General features: G+C 43.6%; 1 protein-coding gene across 10 annotated transcripts in view; it reads left to right on the plus strand.

Annotated features, from left to right (window-relative positions):
* The window catches only part of DAB1 (DAB adaptor protein 1), a 412,298-nt gene that overhangs the window by 132,660 nt on the left and 257,230 nt on the right, over positions 1 to 22,408 (plus strand). For all 10 annotated transcript variants that reach the window (XM_061184153.1, XM_061184148.1, XM_061184157.1 and 7 more), the window contains one exon: positions 932 to 1,134. In XM_061184153.1, the coding sequence (XP_061040136.1) occupies positions 1,068 to 1,134 (67 nt within the window). In that variant the 5' untranslated portion in view covers positions 932 to 1,067. The remainder of the gene's footprint in view (positions 1 to 931; positions 1,135 to 22,408) is intronic.

Genomic DNA, 22,408 nt, shown 5'->3' on the forward strand with positions numbered 1-22,408 from the left:
AACGGATAACTCCTGAAATGTTTATTTTCAACTGAACTCTCACATATGACTATCAGAGAGACGGTCCCTGGGAAAGATTGTTGACTTGACACTGGGAATACGTTCATTCAATTTAAATGAAATCAAATGAGATAACGTATGTGAAGCAGGAGCTGAGGGCATAGTATATAGTAAATGTATAGTAAATACTGGCTGTAATTGAAGTGGTATTATCATCATTATTATCTCTTCCCAGCACAGTGTCTGAACTTAATAGTACCTAGTAGTGTGCAAGGCATATTTATTAAAGAAAGAAGGGATGAAATGTGTGTCTGCCTGCCTCTTTCCTTTTCTTTTCCTCCCCACGTTAAATGCTTGTCTGCTCTTATAGCTGCGGGAAAAGCTGACATAAAAATGGGCTTGCTGGAAAGTTTCTCAGCCCCGTTTGTCACCTTACCCTTGGAGCCCAGTTGTATGTCAACTCCGCGTTCCCTCTGATGCCTGCTAGTGAGGGACAGACCACAGGTCACTTCCCTATGATCTGCTTTAGCTGCCAAAGCTTTAGTCAAGCTTGGCTGACGTATGGGTGCCTCGTTGTTGGAAATGTCTCCATGGGGCTGCTCAGGAAATATGCCTGTGCTGTATTTTCTGGGTGGCATCTAGTGCTTGACAATAAGAAACATGGAAAATAGAGAATTGAGTTTTGCTTCTCTTGAAAATCCAGAGTTTTAAAGATCTGTTTTGCATTACCTATTGTGAGTTTTGTGGATAAGGCCTCTAATTCTCTTTGTTGTATGAACCCTGTTGATGGCTTAATGAAACCATGTGAACAGTTTCTACATGGAGACCAAGGTTTTCCTGTTTTTGTATGTTTGACAGTTCCTTTTTGCCCTCCTAATTTCTAACTTCACCAGGGTGGTGATTCTGAATGTTCTCTTCCCTTGATTTGCAGCGCTCGAAAGGAGTGAATGAAATGTGCAGCTTGGGGTGTCATTTCTGAAGGGAGGAGTCGTTTTCTTGGAGAGGAGTCCTCAATGAGCCTGGCCGAGGCCCGGGATCTGTGTGAAGTGGACTAAGGATTTAGTAGGATGTCAACTGAGACAGAACTTCAAGTAGCTGTGAAAACCAGCGCCAAGAAAGACTCCAGAAAGAAAGGTAGGGCCCAATCTGTTCCTTTCCTAATGGCTACCTATTGTACAGGAATGAGTTTTTCTGTCTCTGGAATGGTATTTGGTACTATCTTTGTGATTGCATATATTTTTAAATAATCACCAACATTATTTGGTGTTTTTTGTATTCACGGTATCATATTTTAATGGCTCATCCTTATTCTCTGGGTAAAATCCAAAATTCTTTTCATAATATGCAAACAGAGCCCTTCTTGACCCGATTTCTACCCATCCCTCGAGCAACATCTCTGCCCAAATCTGCGCTGCATCCCCACCCAACCCTGTTTGCCCTCCAGGCATTCTGTGTCTTGTAGTTCACCTTTGCATATACCAGTGATTCTCAAACTCCAGCCACACAAAAAGCACCTAGAAGGCTTGTTACAACACAGATTGCTGAGCCTCATCCCCAGAGTTTTTGGTTCACTAGCCCTGGGGTGGGGCCCAAGCTGCGTTTATAACAAGTTCTCAGATGATGCTGATGCTGTTGGTTTGAGAACCCCTGGACTGTCGCTTCAGCCGGAAATACTTTTGTTGCTCTCCACTTTTTCTTAACACTGACTCCTACCAATTCTGCAGATTTGAGCTTAGTGGGGCCTCCTGGAGGGCCTTTCCTTACTCCCCAAATTGGGTTTTTTTTTGTATGTTTGACAGTTTTTGTTTTGTTTCATTAGCACTTTGTTAGTAGCTCACTTTCTTAGAAACACCCTGTTTTTTTTTTCCCCTTTGTCAGCTATACTATACAGTCCTTCAGAGCTGGATCCCTTGTTCACCCTTTTAACTCCCAACAACTGGAAAGTGTTTGACACAGAGGAGGCACATAGGTATTTGGTAGAGAAGACTGGCATGCATAGTGTGATAATAGAATAATTCTATCACTGTTCATGATTTTTGGAGAATTTGTTCCTATGGCTTTATGACCACGTCTTTCGTTGTTTGTCTCCTTGTTGGAATTAGATGTAAGCACCTTGTTGCTCTGTGTGGGGGGTGTGTGTGTGTGTGTGTGTGTGGTGTGTGTTTTCTCCCTGTGGTTTCAGTTCTTTCCCTCCCCTGTCTTTAAAACTGCGTGGAAGAGGATTAATACAACTCTCCTTCAGGTCTTGAAATCTGTCAATAGGGGCCTGCAAACAGGATGCCATTGGTTGCTTTGTATAGGCAGTGATTTGTTTGAGACGTTGCTGTGCCTGCCCAGTCATGTCTTCTGATGGCATTTGTCTGATACTCCATAGGAAGCAAGGGACATAAATGTAATACATATGCAGCTCTTGGCCAGCCAGAACCCCAGGAAGGACTATAAATTTTGCTTTAGATGTTGATTTGGAGCACAAATATTTTGGAAGCAGTCTGTTTTATCCCCTGAGACCTAATGTAAACCTTGTTTCTTATGCATCATGGACTAAGAATAATAGAAGGAAGGCACGTGTGTGAGAGAACAGGTCTTGGGAGAACTGCTACATGGGAAAAAAAAAAAAAAAAAAAAAAGATTGCAGAGCCCAGTATGTACTAGAATTCAAATGCTTTTTCACTGGAAACTGACAAGTTATATTTTTGCTTCAAATTTAACCTTTCCACTAAACTTGTGCTCTTGAATGCTTAATGCATTAAAAATTGTACTTAGTGCATATCTTTTCATTCTTAATTTGAACATGCAAAACCAGAAGGATTCTAAAGAGAGGATTCAGATTTTTCAGAACATTGGCTTAGTTGAGAACTTGGAATGGGACTGTGAAGGTGACCTTTTTAGCTCCTCCTCACCTTCACGTCCTTAGTAGCTCTAAAATCAGCACAGCACCTATGCAAGGAGTGTCCTCTAGTGAGCGGCTAATACCATAAAGTCTGGGCAGGCAGACCTGGGTTCAGATTCTGGCTATATCACTTCCTAACTGTGTGACCTTAGAATGTTACTTCACCTCTCTGAGCCTCGTTTCCTTTCCCATAAAATGAAGATGTAATATTACAGAGCTCGAAGACTCACTAGGAAGATTAATTGAAATAAGGCAAATATAACAGTATAGAACTTGGCATATGTTAAAAACTCAACAAAGTTTACATGTGTTCCTCTCTTCCTCTTCCCCCTTCCCCCTCCTTCTCTTCTCCTTACTTCTTCTCATCCCCTTCATTCACTGTCATCTTTCTCTATCTTTCCCACCTCTCCCGTCTTTGTCCTATTTCTCTTCTCCCTTTTTCACTCCATCCTCCTTCTCTTCCTCATCTTCATCAGCATCACCACATTGTTTTCTGTTACCTAAGGGGATCTTAAAAAGTATACAGCTGATTTGTCCCAGAGCAAGATTTTACAGTTGTTTGTAATTATGCAACAGTGACAAATAGTTTTTTTTCTTGATACCCTTGTCTGGACCAAGGCAGCAGGAAATCACACACGTACATTAAGAAGAGAGGACGAGAATGTGCTGGTAACAGGATTAATTCATTTCCTGTTCTTTAGTTTTGGCTATGGGATAGTAAGTATTCCATTAAACAAATGTTGCTAACTGGGTGAAAATAAGTAGAACTTTAAAAGGAAATAATCAGTTTATATATTGATCTTGAATCTTGAATTTAATAGTCTTACTAAACTCTTTTGCTAATACTTTCTCTAACCCCTCTTTGATTTTCTATTGAGGTAGTATATAACCTCATAAGTAAGTTTCTGGCTTCCTCTTCAATCCTTAAGTACTTGTTCTTTTTTTTATCTTATTCCATTGGTTGGGTCTGTCAATATAATATCTAGTAGAGAGTAGGTATCCTTAACTTTTACTTAAATTAATGGAAATGCCTTAAGTTACCTGTAAGTGTGATATTTAAGTAGTTACTAAATATTCTTTATTAGTTTGCCTTCATTTATCATTTCTAGGAATTATTTTTTTTAAATCCTGAATTTTCATGTTGAATTTTATCATATGCTTTTTCTATATTTATTTCAATGATTATACATATATTTCCTCTTTTAGTTTAAAATCAATAATAAGTCATGGATTTCACTGATAGATTTTCTGATCTTCATTTCTGTTTATGATGTCTTATTTTCTATACCCTGTGGATTTAATTTGATATTTTACTTAGTATTTTTCTATCTATATTCATCAGCAAGATTGGTATATATTTTTCTTTTCTTGAACAACCTTTGTGCCTGATATAGGTCAAAGTTGATAACCTCATATAATGATTTTGGTGGTAAGGAAATAATAATTTTAGACTTCTTTATGAAAAAATATATATTTTTTAGTAATTTCATTAGACTTTTAAGAAGTTACATATGCTTATTACTGAAAATTAGAAAAGACAAAGTAAGCATGCATAATCCTAAAAATTAAAAATAACTTTTATTAACATTCTAAGTTACTTCCTTCTGGACTGACTTTCCAGGATAATATGAGATTATACTGTTCATACAATTTTACATCCTGCTTTGTCATTTGACATTCTGTCATAAATACATTTCTCATATCACTACCTGATATTACAGTATAGTAAAGTTTTTTCTTCTCTTGGCAAGACTTAGGTGGTTCCTGGAGCAGATATTTTATTTCCTAAAAAAAAATACCTGACAATGTAAGGCATCTATCATGAAAAAGAGTGGCAAAAAGAAAGTTAAGAAGCCCTTTATAATTCCTCACAAACCTATCACTCCAGTTCTTTAACCCAGGCTGTTGAAAGCAAGTCAGACAGATTCAAAAACAAGTCACGCAGGAGCATATTTCACCACAAAATGAGTTTCTAGGCAGGCCAAGTATGAGATGTAACTAGAGTATTCACAATTCAAATAAGGAGGGGATGAAAGTAGTGAGAAATAAAGTTGTTTTCTTCATTTCATTTTTCTTGGATTGTGTCACTACACATACAGCTTGTCAGACGGTACCTATTCTAGTAGTGGAATTTGATGGAGGACTGGAGGAAGAGAATGTGTATTTTCAGGTTCGTTACCTGCCATCGAAGGGGGAAGATCAGTTGACACAATCTGTGGTAATCCTGGCATTAGGACACCCAGTAGAAGACTGTGGTAGAGGAACGGGTCCCAGGATGAGCAGACACAGACATTTCTGGGGATAGTGCCTGGAGTTTTTCAGGCAGTGCCATCTGGCAGCTTGGTGTCATGGAAAGAGCACTAACTTTGGAGTCAGACAGACCTGGTTTTTAATTTCTAACTCTTGTTCTTATCTGCTGTGTAACCAGAGATGGGTCAGTTAGCCTCTTTGACCCTTGTCTTTAAGGGTGTGTGATTGTGTGTGTGTGTGTGTGTGTGTGTGTGTGTGTGTGGTGTATTACTACTCTGCTTGTTATCAGAAAGGTGAGCAAGATTATCTTGGGTAAAGGACCAGCTTGGGATCTGCAACATGGCAGTGGTGTGGGTAACGTTAGCTTTTCTGTTCTCTTCCTTCTGAGATCGTGGTTCAGTATTTCCTCCTTATTTTCTAGAAATACCTGGAAATAAACTTATTCACTTTCCTTATATTTATATTAGAACTCATTAGTGAACAAAAACAACAAGACACTGACAATCTTTCCTCCCAGAAAGACTGGGCTCCAAGAATCAAGGCCCTGATGGAATCCAGGAGAAATTGGTGGTCACATGGCAGACACCTTAGCTGTGGAGCCACATTGAACTGAGTTTGAACCCTGGCTGTATGCCTCAGTAGCTGTGCAAACTTTGGGGAGGTTTCTTAGGAAATTCTGGTCAATTGTGGTAAGGAATTGTTTCAGGAATCCCATGTTCAGGGTCCTGATCCCTCAACTGGTCAGTGAGCCCTGGGAAAGAACTCTGTTAATAATCACTGGCTTACCACTTAGGAGCTGATAAACTGCTATCGTATTTATTATCCCATTGGGTCCTTAGGACCCTGAGAGATTAATTTTTCAAAAACTCGTTTTACCTGGCCTTCAGTGCAGAGAGAGCTGCCTTTTCATTGCTTCTATCTGCTGCTTTTATCCTGCAGGGGAAGCAGACTTGGGGTCATCAAGACCTTGAATTTGGGTTCATAAGCCAGGTCCCCACCCTCTAGTTGTTCACCTTCAGGCAAGTCACTTCCACGCCTTGAGCTTTAGTTTCCTCAGGCACGCAGTGGGTGTACAACTTATATTTGCTCGGCCAAATTTGTAATGTAGGATAGGCATTAATTAAGTAATTACTTTGTCTACAAATGTTTATCCAGCCCCAGCCCGGAGCCCTGCAGGAGCTCTGTGTTCTGCTGGGGAGAGAAACACCAAGGAAGGAGATTCTGACTTCAGCCAGTCAATAGAGTCCAAGAATTTCCACCTGAGGGGCGGCCCTTCTGATTTGTGGAGGTCTCATCCTTCCTGAAAAAAATGTTTTTTTCCACTTGGCTACTTTTATTCATTTTAGTGAATAAAATTCATGCTAATTTATTCTGTGACTACTCATAAATTTTATGTTTTGTTTTTACTCCAAATTTATATTTATTAATTAAAATCTTGCTTTTTTTATCATAAGAAAGAAAACTCTTATGGAAACTCTTTTCACTGCTTTCCTGACCCAAAGCAAGTGGATTTTCAACTTAATAAATACTAGTAACATGATACTCTGAATGTCTGCATACATTGAAACATGAATAGCTTCTCTAAAAGTACTAAAAGGTTAGAAGGAATTAGTGTTTGTGGGGCTAGAAGAGCCTCTTTTTCAAGATGAGTTCTTAAGAGAAGAATGACTTGCCCACGGTCGTTCAGTTGGTTAGTGGTAGAGCCAGAGCTGGAACCCGGGAATGACTCCCCGGATGGTGTTGCTTGAGCTTATAGGTTCTCAACAACTTACCTTTTTCGGATTAAGCTCGTGGTGTGTTTGCTCCATCCATCTTCTTTACATTGAAGACTCCTGGAAGAGCTCACGCTTTAGAATCGATAGACTGAAGTTTGCGTCAAGGCTCAGCACATTTTCTACGGGTGTATCTCAGGCTAGCTACTTAATCTTTCCAAGCCTCAGTTCCTTCATCTGTAAAATGGAGGTAATAGGACCTATCTCAAAGTGTTGTAATGAACACTACATGAGTCAAAAATATAAAACAGCTAACACAGTTCTCTGTACACAGACTCAAGATTAGGAAATTCTCCCTTTCCCCTCTGGCCCCCCCAGCTGCCTACCCGAAAGGCAGCACTTTTCTTAGTGCCAGAGGATATAAAGAAGGGTAGAAGGTACCCTTTTCTCCAGAGGTGCATGGGGTAGTCAGGCAGTGACACAAAAATACTGGTCCATCTTCAAAAGGATGCTTGTTCCAAGAATAACTGGGAAGGTGGACAGGAAACACAAAGGAAAGTAGACCACGTTGTCAAGCTACATTCATTAATAAACATCATTTACTGCATGCTTCCTGCATGCTAGCCATTTTAGATAAATTGTCCCTAATGAGCCCAAATCTTACATCGCCCATGAAACACATAAGAAAATAACATCCAGAGAGATCAAGAGACTTGCCCCAGGTCACGTGGCTTGTCTGCGTGGGCTGGAAAGCACTAAGTTTGTCCGATGTGAAAGCTGGTGCCCTCTTCCCTGAATGCATGCTATGGGTTTGCCCTGTGCCTTGATGGGGGTGTTGGGAAATGTGAAAAGGGGCTATACTCTTTTTAGGGGGGGTGGGCATGGAAACAGATCAGCCGCCTCATGTAAATTTATGCCATTGTTCTGTCTTGTCAAGGTTTTGGATCTTGGTAAGCTAATGGCTCTCTACTGACTCTGCGATTTGCAGGCTTCGGAAATTCAAGATCAAGGACTTAATAGCAAGACAACATAAATTTCTCTGGAGCTGGTCCATGAAACTCTTGGGCTGAAGGGTTTGAGAGTGAGGGAATACCGTTTTGGGTCTAGAAGTCTAGTTTTTATGGAAAGACTGACTGCCGGATCACGTTACATGTGGTGGGGAGAGACTTCTGTATTCTCCATGAGCACGTGGCCTTGAACTTATTACAGAACACCTCACTCCTTGCGGTCGTTCCCTGAAGACAAACTCGCTTCTGGTTTTCATTGGTGACTTCGTTCTAACTAGTTTCCTTACAAGAAGTCAGGCTTTCTTCAAACCCTCCTGCACACCTCTCCTCCTTGAACATATTTCGTTAACGCCAGCAGCACGCCGCAGAGGGCAACCCAGCAAGCCAGGCTTCTGCGATCTGGTCCCTGCCGCTCTTTCTGTCCCTTTGCCTCTCTGCACCCTGACCCACCCTGAGCTCGGGTCCCAGGACACACCTCTACGACTTTGGTGCGTGTTGCTCCCTCACTTGGGTCATGTTTCTCACCCTGTTCACTGGGCTGCCTCCTGCTCATCCCTCAGAACCCAGCAGCCATTTGATGGAGACTTCATCCTTGATCATTTGAGCTTCCAAGTGCCCTCGATGAATTAATTAATAATATTAGCCCCTGCAACCTCCTAAATATCTCTCAAAGCACTCATTCTCTCTCTCCCTGCTGCCCCTCTCCTCACGATAGTTCAGGCTACCCTCGTCTGGCATCCAGATCATCCTAGCACCCTCGTGAGCAGTCCTCAGGTTTTCAGAATCATCAGTCTCCAAGCTGTCCCCGACACCGCTCACTGATGGGAAGATCCCATCAGGTGCAACCTTTGCTTCAGACTCTTCCGTGAACGGGCCCCACTGCCCTCAGGATGAAGTCCGCGCGGCTTATCGGGGCTTCAAGGAGGCCCTGCCTGGCGTGACCCCTCCTTATCTTTCCAGTCACATCCCTCACTGCTCTTCCAGAATGATACTCCACTCCCTGACTCAACTGAATTCATTTCATTCCCCTGATCCTACCATGTTGTTGTTCACATTTGGAATGTTGCAAATGTTTTTTCTTCTTCCAGGAATAGTACTTAAAAAAAAAAAAAAAAAAATCTCTTCAAAGCCAACTCCAATTTTGCTTTTGTTTCAAGTTAGATATTTCTTTCCCCAGAAATGCTCTGGGGACCGATTGCAACCCAACCAACGTGATCCCCAGCTGTGGTCATGACCAGTCTGTGTGCTCTCAAAGCACCTCACTTTGCCCATCTTAATACATTATTTTATTGATAATTATCTTTTTTGTTCCTCTTTATCACTCATTAGGCTGGGAGCTCTGTGAGTGCAGGGACTGTGTCTGGCTTCACTTTTACCACTAAGCACAATGTTGGGAGATGTAGGTGTGCAGCCATGTTTGTTGAATGAATGAGTGAATGAATGAACTTATGACTGAGAAAGCCTCACGTGACTGGATTTGTGAGGGCTCCTATAGCAAGCACCCTGCACTTATTCAAACATCACACCTGCCACATTTTTCCTATACTTTTTGCTTATTTCTCTGTCTCTGCCAATAACTATGAGTTCCCAGCACAGCACTCGGAACATGGTAAGTGTTCACTAAATGCTTGTTGAATTAATTATCATAAAGTGTGAGGGAGAATGATTTGCACAAGCAGAAAGGAAATTTAAAACCAGAAACATCTCCCCTAAGAGCTGGCTCTAGAGATTCTTATTACGTGGCGTTGAAAATTCCTCCCATTCAGTGAACTACCTCTCTTTTTGCGATGTGTGTCCAGTCACATCTGGCGCTATAATTCAGCGTGATATGGGCCACATTGGTAGTAAGAGCTATAAGATTTGCCATATTAGCTCATCCCACTGCTTCATTAAGCTCAGTGTGCTGCCCCTGGCCATGGCTGGGCTTGAATTTTGATGTTTGGAAGAACAAAGCCCTTCATATTAGCCCTCCGAGTCCTGTGAGTCAGGTAGGGGTACACTCCTTCCCAGCGTCCTAGAGTCATCTTTGCAGATAATCAGTAAGTGGCCCAGAGCATGGGGTTTTTATTATCCACGTGGGTTTGCTGAGCAAAGGTCCCAGGTATTTTGGGATGTCAGCAACCCCCTCCTGTTGCGACACAGCTTCTGGGATGGTCAGAGTACATGTCGCAAGATTGCACGTTTCTGCCCCGTCCATCAAGAGAGCACCCATAGGTCAAAGGCAGAGGAGAGGGTGGAGTGGAGATGTCTCATTTAAGCTTGAAAACAACCTCTCGGCAAGCATTCCCATTTTTCGTGAGCAGCAGCTGAGGCTCAGATTGGTGAACAGCTTACCTGAGGCCACACAGCATGTGGCAAGTTAGGGACCCATGTGCACCTAGATCTCTCTGACCCCAGAGCCTGTCCCCATGCTTAACACTGGACTAAGCTGCTCCCTATTGAATGGGTGTCCTCTTATTAATTACCAAGTGATACTTACACTGAAAGACATCTCCCTACGGATTCCAATACCCGCACCATTAGGTTGAGGTGGCCTCGGCAGCAGAAAGGAATGACGGCGGACCACGTGGTGGAGGCAGAAAGGGAGTTAGAAAAGCACAGGAGCCCTAACTCTTCACCCCTCGTGACTGTGATGTGTGGGAGGTTGCCACACACAAGGGCTCCAGAGGCTGAGAAGGAAACAATTCCCTTTCTTAAGGAGGATGCCAGTTAGTCCAGACTTTCCAGATGTCTTCCAGTCTTTACAGAGGTCAAGCTGAGGGGAATTTGAAGGATTTTGACTGTGTATAAATCGAAATGCATGTTTAGATCTGAGTTTGGAGCTGGCACTCTGATTTTGCAAATGCCCCAAATCTATGAATAGTATCATCAGCTCAGCTTACCTCCCAGTGGGCATCTCCACATCAGAAATAATAACGAGGATGCTGGTGATGAAGGTAGCTACTCTCTGTCTGCAGTTACAAAATATCAGGCAATGTATTCAAGCCTTTATATGTATTATCTCACGCAGACCAACCCTTTGAGGTAGCTCCTTATTTGAAATCTCACTTTTACAGGTGAAAAAACAGAAATCGGAGAGGCCAGACGGAGTGAATGCTGTAACCTCAGACTCGATGCTCTGAAGAGCCCTGTGGTTCCATCTTCCCCATCCAGTCAGCAGATGTTATTGGGTTGGCCAAAAAGTTCGTTTGGGTTTTCCAGAAGATGTTATGGAAAAACCCGAACGAACTTTTTGGCCAACCAAATACACATGTCTTATATGCACACAGTGACCTGCTTGGCCCTCCCTGAGCATGCGTGAGTTTGTTTCAGCTCTCCTTTCAACGTGGAAAAAGTCCCCTTCTCTCTTGTCTGCCTGTCAAGGTTCATCCGATCCTCTGAGACCCAGCTAGATGGCACTTCCCTGAAGCTTTTCCTTAGTGTCTCCGTCCTCCCATGGAATTAAACCTTCCTTTCCCTGTGATTCTCAGCATACTATTTAAAAAAATGTTTTTTAATTCAGATGAAGCTCTCCTTTCTTTCTTCCATCTGTTAGGATTGCACTTATAGGCTTCTCTTCCTTCCTGGATTGATGGTGGGGACTGTGTCTTGGGCATCATTTTATCCTCTCAAAGTTGGGAGGAGGAGAATTTATTAAAGAGTTCCCAGTGGGGAAAATGGAAAATGACCTTAATTTCATGACTACTCAATGCAGGCAGAGAATACAATGAGAATACAAGAGATTTATGAGGTCGGTAATACTCCCATTTTGCAGATGAAGAAACATACTAAGGTAAGTTCACAGTTTGTTCATGGTTACCCATCATGTAAATGGAAGAGCAGGAATTTTATTTATTTATTTAGGCTGCGTTGGGTCTTCGTTGCGGTGTGTGGGCTTCTCATTGCGGTGGCTTCTCTTGTTGCAGAGCATGGGCTCTAGGTGTGTGGGTTTCAGTAGTTGTGGCACGTGGGTTTCAGTAGTTGTGGCACGCGGGTTTCAGTAGTTGTGGCACACGGCCTCAGTAATTGTGGCGCACGGGGTTAGTTGCTCCGCGGCATGTGAGATCTTCCCGGACCAGGGCTCGAACCCGTGTCTCCTGCATTGGCAGGACTCTTAACCATTGGTGGACTCTTAACCACTGCGCCACCAGGGAAGCCCCTGGAAGAACAGGAATTTCAAACTCAGATCTAAATGATCCGAAGCACAGGATCTTTTTGCTATATTCTGCGTTTTTTCAGTAGTGGCCGTTGAATAAAACCTCAGTGAAAGCTCATTTCCTACAGGTCTGGTTCCTCTTGCATATTAGTGGCAATATATGCCACTTTTACTTTTATAAAGAGTTTCTGTATCAGCATTAGAGATTCACTTCCTTCCAGTTGGGGACTGTGGTCACTTGAGTCTTGCAACCTTCCCTGGCTGGCGCTACTGCTCTAGGGAGAACGTGCATTCCGATTGTTAAACTAGAGGCAAGAAAAGCCACGCAGGCACTCGCATTGGAAGAAGCCCAGCGAATGATGAATAGCAGACCTAAATCTTATCATGTATTTCAGGATGATGTACGGGACTGTTAGAAACTGCCTTTGACAAATGTGCCCGGGAAGGGGAATTATCTCCAACAATGACAAATGTTCTTATTATGTGATCCTAAAAAGGATCAGGACCCCTGTCATTGGGCAAATGATCATCCCCACGTCCTTTATTAACAGTAATATGGAACTGTGTGCTAAAGACGACGGACATAGCCATGAGTGCTGGAGTCAGGCTGGACTTAGGAAAGGTAGCTTGATGCTTGATAGCAGATGGGAAGTGTGTAACTCTCTCAGGTCGCTTTTAGCCCTTGCTTCCCGAGGCTCTGCACGACTTGTTCCTACTATCTTAGCCGAGTACCCAGTGGCTTTTGGTCAGGCTGAGGCTGTGATTAAACAGTAGAAGGGATATAAGTTTGTAGGAAATGAAACCATTTCCATAGGGAGAAGAAAATGGTGCACCAGGCATGTCACATATTTAATCTCATTTTCTTTTCGCATTTCACATGGATGTGTAGAAACCTGGAGTCATAGAGATTCAGTAGCCTGCCCAAGGCTAGAAGCCAGCAGAGTGAGGGTTTGAACCTGAGCAGTCTGATCTCCAATTCCATGTGCTTTGTAGACCATAGTAGCTTTTAATAAATAACCTACTGGCTGGAGTTCAAAATAGTAGAAGTAGAAACAGCTGAATGCAGTGCGTATGTGAAGGTGCCTACTGCAGCCTTTAGCGCAGAGTAGATGTTCAAGAAACGCTAGTCAAATCAAGAATTGCCAACACTAATTTGGTCAGGGGGCTGTGCGATGATTGTGGAGTTCTTTGAGTGCCTTCCTTTCTTCCCTCCTTCCATTCTCTTTCCTACCTTCTTTCCTTCATTCCTTCATTCCATTTGTGGACTTTTTCTAAAGCCAGGCAGAGTGCTGGCCACAGAAGAAGATTGTAAACAAGTCCTGGGCTTAAAGAACTTAAAATCTAATATGGAAGACAGACAACTGAGAAGCAATTATAGTTCATTGCAGTAAGTTAAAGTCCCAGAGCAGAGATAACCAAGTTTCCAAGGACTTCCCAGGGGTTGTGAGATTTAAAAGACTCTTGGAGTTCAGATTTCTTTTTCTCGTTCAATGGATGCTTTGTGAAATATCTCCAATTATTATAGACATTGTCTACCTATTAGATTTAAATCCCAGTTGTGAAAAATAAATCCTAGCCTGTCTTCCAGTAAACGGAAGGCCAGCAGATCAGACATCTCGCTGGGCAGCAACTTGCTGCCCCCTCTTTTTGAGTAAAAGTTCCTTCAAGATATACACAAATTTTATTCATTTCCTATTATGCCTAGGACCAGGCACATAGTATGTGCTCATTAAGCATGTGTTGAACAATAGAACAGGCTGTATTAGAGAGGTAATTCTTTGGCCTTTGGCCTACATTATCCTAGAATCAGTAATTTATATCCCATTAGTTTTCCTTTGATGTTTTAAAATAATGATTACTGTAGCTTCTCCTCCTGCTCTCAGAGTTATAGATTGCAAATAGATTTTGTGTAATTTGCCAATGCCAGTCGATTTTAACGGCTGCCTCGGGCACTGTGTAGAGGATTCTGAAGTCATATCCTGGCTTTGAGTGAGAACAGTTAAGACTCTGGTATATTTCCTTTCAGTCTTTTATTTTTTTCTGCACAAGAGTGTATGCACATAAGCATGCAAACACATACATTCTAGTTTGGTCCTCCTGCATATTTAATTCGCACTAAACCTTACAATTTAAGCTGTTCCATGTCATTATAAACTTTTTACGATCATCATTTACAAAAATGCCAAGTGATCTCATTTTCTTTAGCTTTTAGTCACGAAACACCTCCTCCAAATCTTCTGTCATTGTTGCCATTTTTCAATGGCCCATTCCCAACTTTGCCAAATCTTCCTGAAGCTGGGGCATACAGAATTGCTTTCAGTAGCTGATGGTTCATTTCTGTTTTCCTCCTTGAACTGATGCAGTGTTTGTCTTTTGTATTTTGTGGCCGAGGGAAGATGCTACCTCGTTTCCTGCAGCGAGAGGAAAGCGAGACTTTGGGATGGGCTTCCCTTTGTGGGAGGGCCACCAGGGGGGGCCATCATTCTGGTACAGCCTTGGAATTGAGCTTTGCCAATGGATGCCTCTGAGCTCCGGTGCTTTTTGCCGTTCAGCTCTTTTAACCTCAGCTTATCAACTTTAATACGTTGTCCTGGTGCCTTGATTTTTTGGTTCATCTATTTTAATGTGATGAAATGTAAAAACCAAACTCAGCCTTGTCCCCTCACAATGACTTTAGGGTTTTCCAGCTGATAACCTAGCCTTCGTCTGTTAAGGATTTGAATTTTAAACAGTCAAAAATACATTTTCCTGGTATCTGTCATCAAGTGATATGGGCAACTATTTAGTTCTGGTCGTCTTTCCTATTCTTGGTAGATTTATTTTCTCTTTTTAGAATTCTCCCATTGCCCTCTCTGTCTGGGAAACTGGAGATGTCATTTAAACCTTGCTTATTAGGATTCCATTATTTGTCTCTCATATACAGTCAGCTAAATCAAAAAGTCAGACAGTGTTTTTAAATTGCAAATTTAAATGACAATTTATAGACCAGGTCTACTGGAAATTTTCTGTCCTTGGCATGCATCATTGTTTGTGTGTATATAGTTTTATGCTCTCTCTTTTTATCTTCTTGAGAGCACAGCACACATATCCATCAGGAAGAGCAGAACTGCTTGCAATCAAACAAAAAATGCAACAAAGATCTTGAAAGAAAATGAAGACAAACACCCTATACCAGACCTCAGTTAAATATTAGTTCTCTTCCTCCTCCTTCCCCTCCCCTGCCTCTAAAAGAGGAAACTTGCGTTAGTCACTTTTTTTTTTTTTTTTTTAAGTATTGAAGCTCATGGTTTAGATTCAGAGAAAGTAAACATTTGCCCGGGGCCTGAAATACGCCAGATACTGTTATCTCAGTTAATCTGCATGATAAACCAATGATCCTGACACTGTTATTAATAATATCGTGATAGCTAATGTTTATTGAGCACTTACTACATACCGGGCACTATTCTATGTTTTACTTGTCACAGCTCATTCAAGATAATAATAGGTTGCTTTCTTTTTATTTATTTATTTATTTATTTATTTAATTTATTTATTTTTGGCTGTGTTGGGTCTTCGTTGCTGCGCATGGGCTTTCTCTAGTTGTGGTGAGCGGGGGCTACTCTTCGTTCTGGTGCACGAGCTTCTCATTGTGGTGGCTTCTCTTTGTTGCGGAGCACAGGCTCTAGGCACACGGGCTTCAGTAGTTGTGGCTCATGGGCTTAGAGTACAGGCTCAGTAGTTGTGGCGCACGGGCTTAGTTGCTCCGCAGCATGTGGGATCTTCCTGGACCAGGGCTCAAACCCGTGTCCCCTGCATTGGCAGGCGGATTCTTAACCACGGTGCCACAAGGGAAGCCCATAGGTTGCTTTCTAAAAGGGGAAACTGACATTCATGGGAGGCAACTTGCTCAGAGCCCAAAGCTGAGTAAGGGATGTAGCTCCCACTTCCAAATTAGAACTCTGCCCACCACACTAGCTTCTATTTTTATTTTTAGTAAAGAAAATTTATTTCAGTAAGAAAATTGGGGGCTTATTTAGTATCTCTGTTTTATAAGAATGACAGGGTGAAAAGTCGTCTCACTATGCCTTGCTGAGTTTTAATTTTGAGCAGATTGCGTTAGAAGGGGTGGCTTTAAACCTTGATATCATCTTTTATCGGTCCATTTTCTCTGGGATCAGAGTAGATTGGCAAAGCATTATGATCTTCCATTTCAAAGCTGAAGGATTATCCATCTTGATGGGGGAAATCATCCTAAAATCCTTCTGAAGCCAGCTGCAGAGGTTGGTACACTTCAGAAAATGCCCAGGGTACCCAGTAACTTCAGTGATGAAAATCAGTGGAGTAAGAGTTGCATCAGGAGGGTACACCTTTAACACATGGTCCCAGCTTATCTGTTGTGTCAGGCGTTTCCATTTGCAACAGGAGCCTCAAGTTCTTCCTTTCTGCCTCTGCGCACCAGGCTCCAATTTCAACAGCAGCTGGCAGAGTCAAGAGCTTGTAGGATTCCAATCAGATATAGGAGGTGAGGACATGGGGTGATGAAGAGATTTCTTTGTGCCTGGGAGAAAACTGGGGAGGGAGCCAGAAGAGCCTAGGGGAGCCGTCAGACCATAATGCAGGTTTGACCCTGAGTGAAAGCAAGAGGGAAGGAAGGAAGAAAGGAAGGAAGAAAGGATGGGTGGAAGCATCTTAGACATCCACAAAGTCTTTGTAGAGTCCTTGAACCAAAGTCACTCATCAAAGGAGTCCTGTGTCTCCTGGGAATGGACCTGCCAGAGTACCCCTGCCCTGTTCCGTCTTTGGCTGAGAACAGCTTGTGGGAAGCATAGTCTTGGTGTAGATGGGTTTCTTTCTTTTTTTAATTTTTATTTTATATTGGAGTATAGTTGATTTACAATGTCATGTTAGTTTCAGGTGTACAGCAAAGTGATTCAGTTATGCATATACATATGTCCATTCTTTTTCAGATTCTTTTCAGGTTGTTACAGACTATTGAATAGAGTTCCCCATGCTATACAGTAGCTCCTTGTTGATTATTTTATATATAGTGGTGTATATGTTAATCCCAACCTCCTAATTTATCTTTCCCCCTCCCACTTTTCCCCTTTGGTAACCATAAGTTTGTTTTCTAAGTCTGTGAGTCTGTTTCTGTTTTGTAAATAAGTTCATTTGTATCATTTTTTAGATTCCGCATATAAGTGATATCATATGATATTTGTCTGACTTCAGTTTGTATGATAATCTCTAGGTCCATGTATGTTGCTGCAAATGGCATTATTTCATTCTTTTTTATGGCTGAGTAATATTCCATTGTATATATGTACCACATCTTCTTTATCCATTCATCTGTCGATGGACATTTAGGTCACTTCCACATCTTGGCTATTGTAAATAGTGCTGCTGTGAACATTGGAGTGCATGCACCTTTTCAAATTAGAGTTTTTGTCTTTTCCGGATATATACCCAAGAGTGGGATTGCTGGATCATATGGTAGTTCTATTTTTAGTTTTTTAAGGAACCTCCATACTGCTCTCCTTAGTGGATTTCTGAGTGCAGCCGCTGGGGCACTGGGTCTGTTTCTTTCCCTGCAGTTGGTGGTCTGCAAGATGCATTCTCATGGCCCCCACGTTGCACCAAACTGATACAAAAGTTGCTATGAGACTTTCCCTCTAACTTCTTCAACTAGCTGCTGTTTCGTGCAAATCGGCCATTCAGATTCCTCTCCACGGGTCACCCTATACCCTCAGACAAAGGTGGGTAAATGTGGGGTAAAAGGTGAAGCTCAATGAGATCAGGGTCCTAGATTCTCTGGCCAGTTAGTCCAACAAGTTCCAGAACATTCTGCCCTTTCACAGCCTGCAAGGACCAAAAAAAGAGGAGATCGACAGCCTGAGAAGGAAGTGCTCTTAGTACCCAGTGTTCTTCCCACACACACAAAAGGAGAATGGCCGTCCCATTAATCCCTGTCCCCACCACTCCCCGTTGCCAGGAAGGCCGGGAAGTCACATTTCTTGAACATCTTTCCAATGGCCAGCGTGCACAGGGCCTTATTTAAGTCAACTCCGTCAACCTTCACAACCAGTGAGGCAAGTGTTCTTTAGAGTATAGCCTAGTAATTGTGTTAATGTCTTCAGAATTACAAATTGAACTTTCACAGCTCTGCCATTATTAAGTTATGTGGCCTTGGGCACCTTCTACAATGCTCTAAGCCCCCATGTCCATCTGTGTAAAATGGAAGTGTTAGGACCCATCTCTCAGGGAGATAATTCAGACCAAATGAAATCATACGTATAAATGTCCAAGCATATATATATATAGATAGATAGATAGATAGATAGATACAGATATAGATATAGATATGCATGCTTGGACATATATATATATACATATATAAATAAAACACACTAGTTTGCTGCTCTTGTGACCATGAGAAAACCAAAGCCCGTGTATCATGCTGAGTCTTGGGACCCTAAGGTTTGTGAGGGGTGGACTGTGCAAGGTCATGTGCATGCATCCGTCGCTGCCTGGCTCTGTGCTGGAGGTGCTGTTGGTGGTGGGAAAACACCACCTGCCCCTTGCATGCCTTCGAGGAGGTCACAGCTGAGCGCTCCAGCGTCACCTGTCGGTCCCCAAGCACACCATGCTACTTTACGGCTCCCTGCGCAGCCTTCACATTGGCCGTCCTCCAGAATCATTTGTTGCTTGGAATAGATCCTACTCATAAAAGAAGCAATCTGGAAGGCTGGGCATCCTGAGGGCGCGCATGAGCCCCACCCTGGGAAGCCAGACACTGATGTGTCCCCCTCCTGTCTCTCCAGAGCTATTTTCCTTTGCTTTTTTTCAGCCCTACTTCCTGCTCCCCAACCCCCCGCTGCGCCCCCTCAGTGCAACAGGCTTGCCTTGGTCACTGTGCTCATGGCCAGCTTTACTGATTTGTTCATTCAGGATCCCAACTAAGACTGAGTCACGGGATCCCAATTCCAGATATTCTGGGGAAAGAAAATCTGTAAAGCTTGCCCAGTTCTGACGGTGGTCACCCCTGGTCTCTTCAAGAGTTAGGGACATATAATGTGACAATAGGTGTTACAGCCCTCCCTGTGGGTGATGGGAGGGGATCACTATGCAAAGTAAAGAGGCATGGGCTGAATGCATACGGTTACTAAAAAGATTCAGTTTAGATGTCACTTCCTCCAAGAAGCCTTCCTGGACCAGCGGAACAAGGATGGCTAGGCCCTTCCCTGCGCCACTTGGATTTTGGGCTCTGGCCTTTGTTGCATTAGCTCTCAGGTTGTGTTGCACTTTCCTCAACCCATGTCTGTCTTCCCATCAGATCCTACCTCTAGCGAGCAGGGATGGGATTTAGCTCCTCTTTGCAAACCCCTCTGGTTGCCCAGTGCCTGCCATGCAGTAGGTACTCCGTAAATGTTTACAGAATTGAGTATCACTGGGGAAACAGACACATAATTGCAACGCGCAATGAGAAATACTTCCTAGTGACAGCACGAAATGGTCCCTTGGGCAGAAAAACATCTGTCCCCAGCCCTCTCCTGCCAAGATGCCCTAAACATCCGTGAGGACAGGAGCAGAGCATGGACGGGACCGCCACTTTTCATGGATAGTCATGTTCTGTGTCTTTGATCCCAAACTCTTTAGGTTTTGAATGTTGAAGAGCCTGCTGCAGCTCACCACCTGATAGCCATCCAGTGCCCCGCCCATTGATGCCAATTAGCCTGGGAAAGATGAAAACTTGGGAGACTTAATGAGCTGAGTTGGCAACTGTTCACTCAGTATCTCTTGAGCTGCTTAAACCAGCTGGAAGGTGTCAGGTTTAACCTTTCTGAGGAAGGGCTTACAAAGGCATTTTTGCTTTAGCTTTTTCCAAGTTTCATTTTACTTTGGGTGACTGACCTAAAGGTCTTGGAGTGAAAAGTCTTCAAAACCCAGGGCTCACGCCCTACCCGCACCCGAATACCCACCCCAGAGCCTGCCCGTGAGAGCTGAGGGGCTGAGACCGAGGCAGGGTGTTAGTGGAGGACACAGCACAGGTGTGACCTTCCCACTGGCCTTGCCACTTAGGAACAGTGTGATAGGGCCAAGTGTGGTGCCTGGCGCTAAGGTGCTCCACGCCTGTTGGTGGAGGACCTGTCCCCCAGCACACTGCGGTGTCACAGATGAGAGCGCCCGCTTCCTGAGGACTCTGCTGTGTCCATTGTAGTGCAGCCAGCATCGCCACCGGTGCCTGGCACATAGCAGGTGCCCAGCAAGTATTTGTTGAGTGAACGAACGAACGAAGCAATGATGAATAGTCATTAAGAGCTCTCGTGGGAGAGAGACATGGATTTGAATCTTGCTTCTGACACTTCTGAACGTGGTAAACACAAGCCCCTTACTCAGCCTCTCTCAGATCCTGGTCCTTCACTGTTGATTGAGAAGACCAGTATCTCTCATGGTTTGGGACTTAACTGTGAAGCACTTAGCATGGTGCCTGGTGTGTAGTAAGTACTCAACAAATATAGCTGTTCTTAGTAACTTCTGTTGTTACTGGAGTAACTTTAAATAAAGTGCTTGTTACCATGTCTCAGTCTGTTCATTTATTGAATGAGAATACTTCTGTCTGCCGTACAGGGTGAGGACTAGGATGAGATGGTATGCAGAGCCATGTGCCTGGGATCAGTGCTTGAGAATCGGTGGGTGTTGCCATCACCTTTAGCAAAAGACCTCGAAGGCTCAGGCAGTAACCCCTCACCTCCCGGGGCAGCAGGCAGGTTCACAAACAGGCTTGTCTGGGATGTGACGACAGCTTTCCTGGGCAGACACCCAGCGCTCTGCCCTTTCCTTGGCCTTTCTCCCTGAAAGAGCTCAGGCTTTTCACAGGCATCCTAGGCTATATTATCAGACTTTCACCTAGCAAGCTGTTCTTTTCAGCAGCCTGACTGTTATAATTCTCATGACGGAGCGCCAACCCTTCTTTACTGAAAACCCCTTAATCCTTTGAATCTTGTTTCAGTCACAAGAAATGATTGTCTGCTACCTCTTGCCATACATGAGTTGGAGAGGATTACCAGGCAGCAGCCTACCCTTAAGCAGTCCACCCTTAACCTCCTCTCCCCTACCAGCCAGTCACTTCCTAATGTGAAATCTTCCTCCTCTCTCCAGCCCCTAGAAAATATCCTTGGAAAGAGCAGAGCTGAGCAAGGTAGCAGGGGCAGAGCAAAGGGCATCTCAGGGTAAGTGGCTGATGGGAGTATCCCGGAGAAAGGGAGGAGGGGCTGAGTCTGGATATATGGTATTGTTAAGTGAAAGAAAACCTGCTGTGTGATTCAGAAGCACACGTGGGCCTCACAGTCAACAAAGCACCACTGTCTAGGCCATCCTGCCTGGCCCTCAGATCAGCTCTGTGAGTGGGCGGGGCCAGGCATAACAAGTCCAGGATGCTCTTCCAAAACAGGCACAGGGCTTGTGTGGCTTGCTTGTGGTCACGCGGTGAACAATGGCATCGTCAAGACTGGATCGCAGCTTATTCTGATGGCGTAGTGTTCTTCTGTCAGCAGGATCAGGGGCTGAGAAGTAAGACAGATCTTGGTATCCTGATCACGTGCCGATTTGCTCTCACATTCGTTCTCTACCTGTGCATGGCAGGGTGTTCTGTGTACCCCAGGGAGCTGACCTTGCAAACTCCATTTCCCTAAACTCTGCAGACATTGGGGCTTTGGCTGGGCTCAGCCAGTAGGAGGCCCTGGAGGGAGATTGGAGGGCAGGGCAAGAGGAGAGGTTGGGGCGCTTCTCCCCTTCCCTCTGCTTCTGCTTTTGGCTGTGGCAGTCCCTGCATCTTCTCTGTGGATCCAGGTCCTGCAGGACAGTGGCTCCTCTCTTGATGGCTGCAGCCTTCTAGGGCAACCCAGCCATAGTTCCAGCCGCCTCTCGCTGACTCCATCTCCTGCGTTCTGGTCACAGCACCTCCTCTCTTTTTGTGGCTGTAACCCCTGGGCTGGTCGCAGCTTCCTGCTCTCGCTAATCCCCGGATCACTTCCTTCTTCCCTGGCTTTTCAGCTTTTCCAACACCATTGTAAGGGTTCCCCACATTAAATTCCCTCTTTGAAAAGCTGGCAAGGGCTCTGCTCATCTGACTGGCCCCTAACTGATCTTTTGTTTGAAACTTGGCTCCACACTATATGAGAAATAGAACTCTGGACAAGCTACTTAACCCTCAGAGCCTCTTTACTCACACAGAAAATGGGGATTTTAGAATTAGAGATTCTATATATGAACAGAACCTAACAGAGGGCTTGGCACATAGTAGGTATTTAAGAAGTGACAATTCTTTTTTTTTTAAATTATTTTTTATTGCAAGGCATTTAGGAAGAGAGTAAGAACCTCTCAAGGAAGGAACCTGGTCTTTTTATTTTTCAATTCCTAGCAGGATGCCTCACAT

The sequence above is a fragment of the Eubalaena glacialis genome, chromosome 3 (assembly GCF_028564815.1).
Source record: "Eubalaena glacialis isolate mEubGla1 chromosome 3, mEubGla1.1.hap2.+ XY, whole genome shotgun sequence".
Lineage (NCBI taxonomy): Eukaryota > Metazoa > Chordata > Mammalia > Artiodactyla > Balaenidae > Eubalaena > Eubalaena glacialis.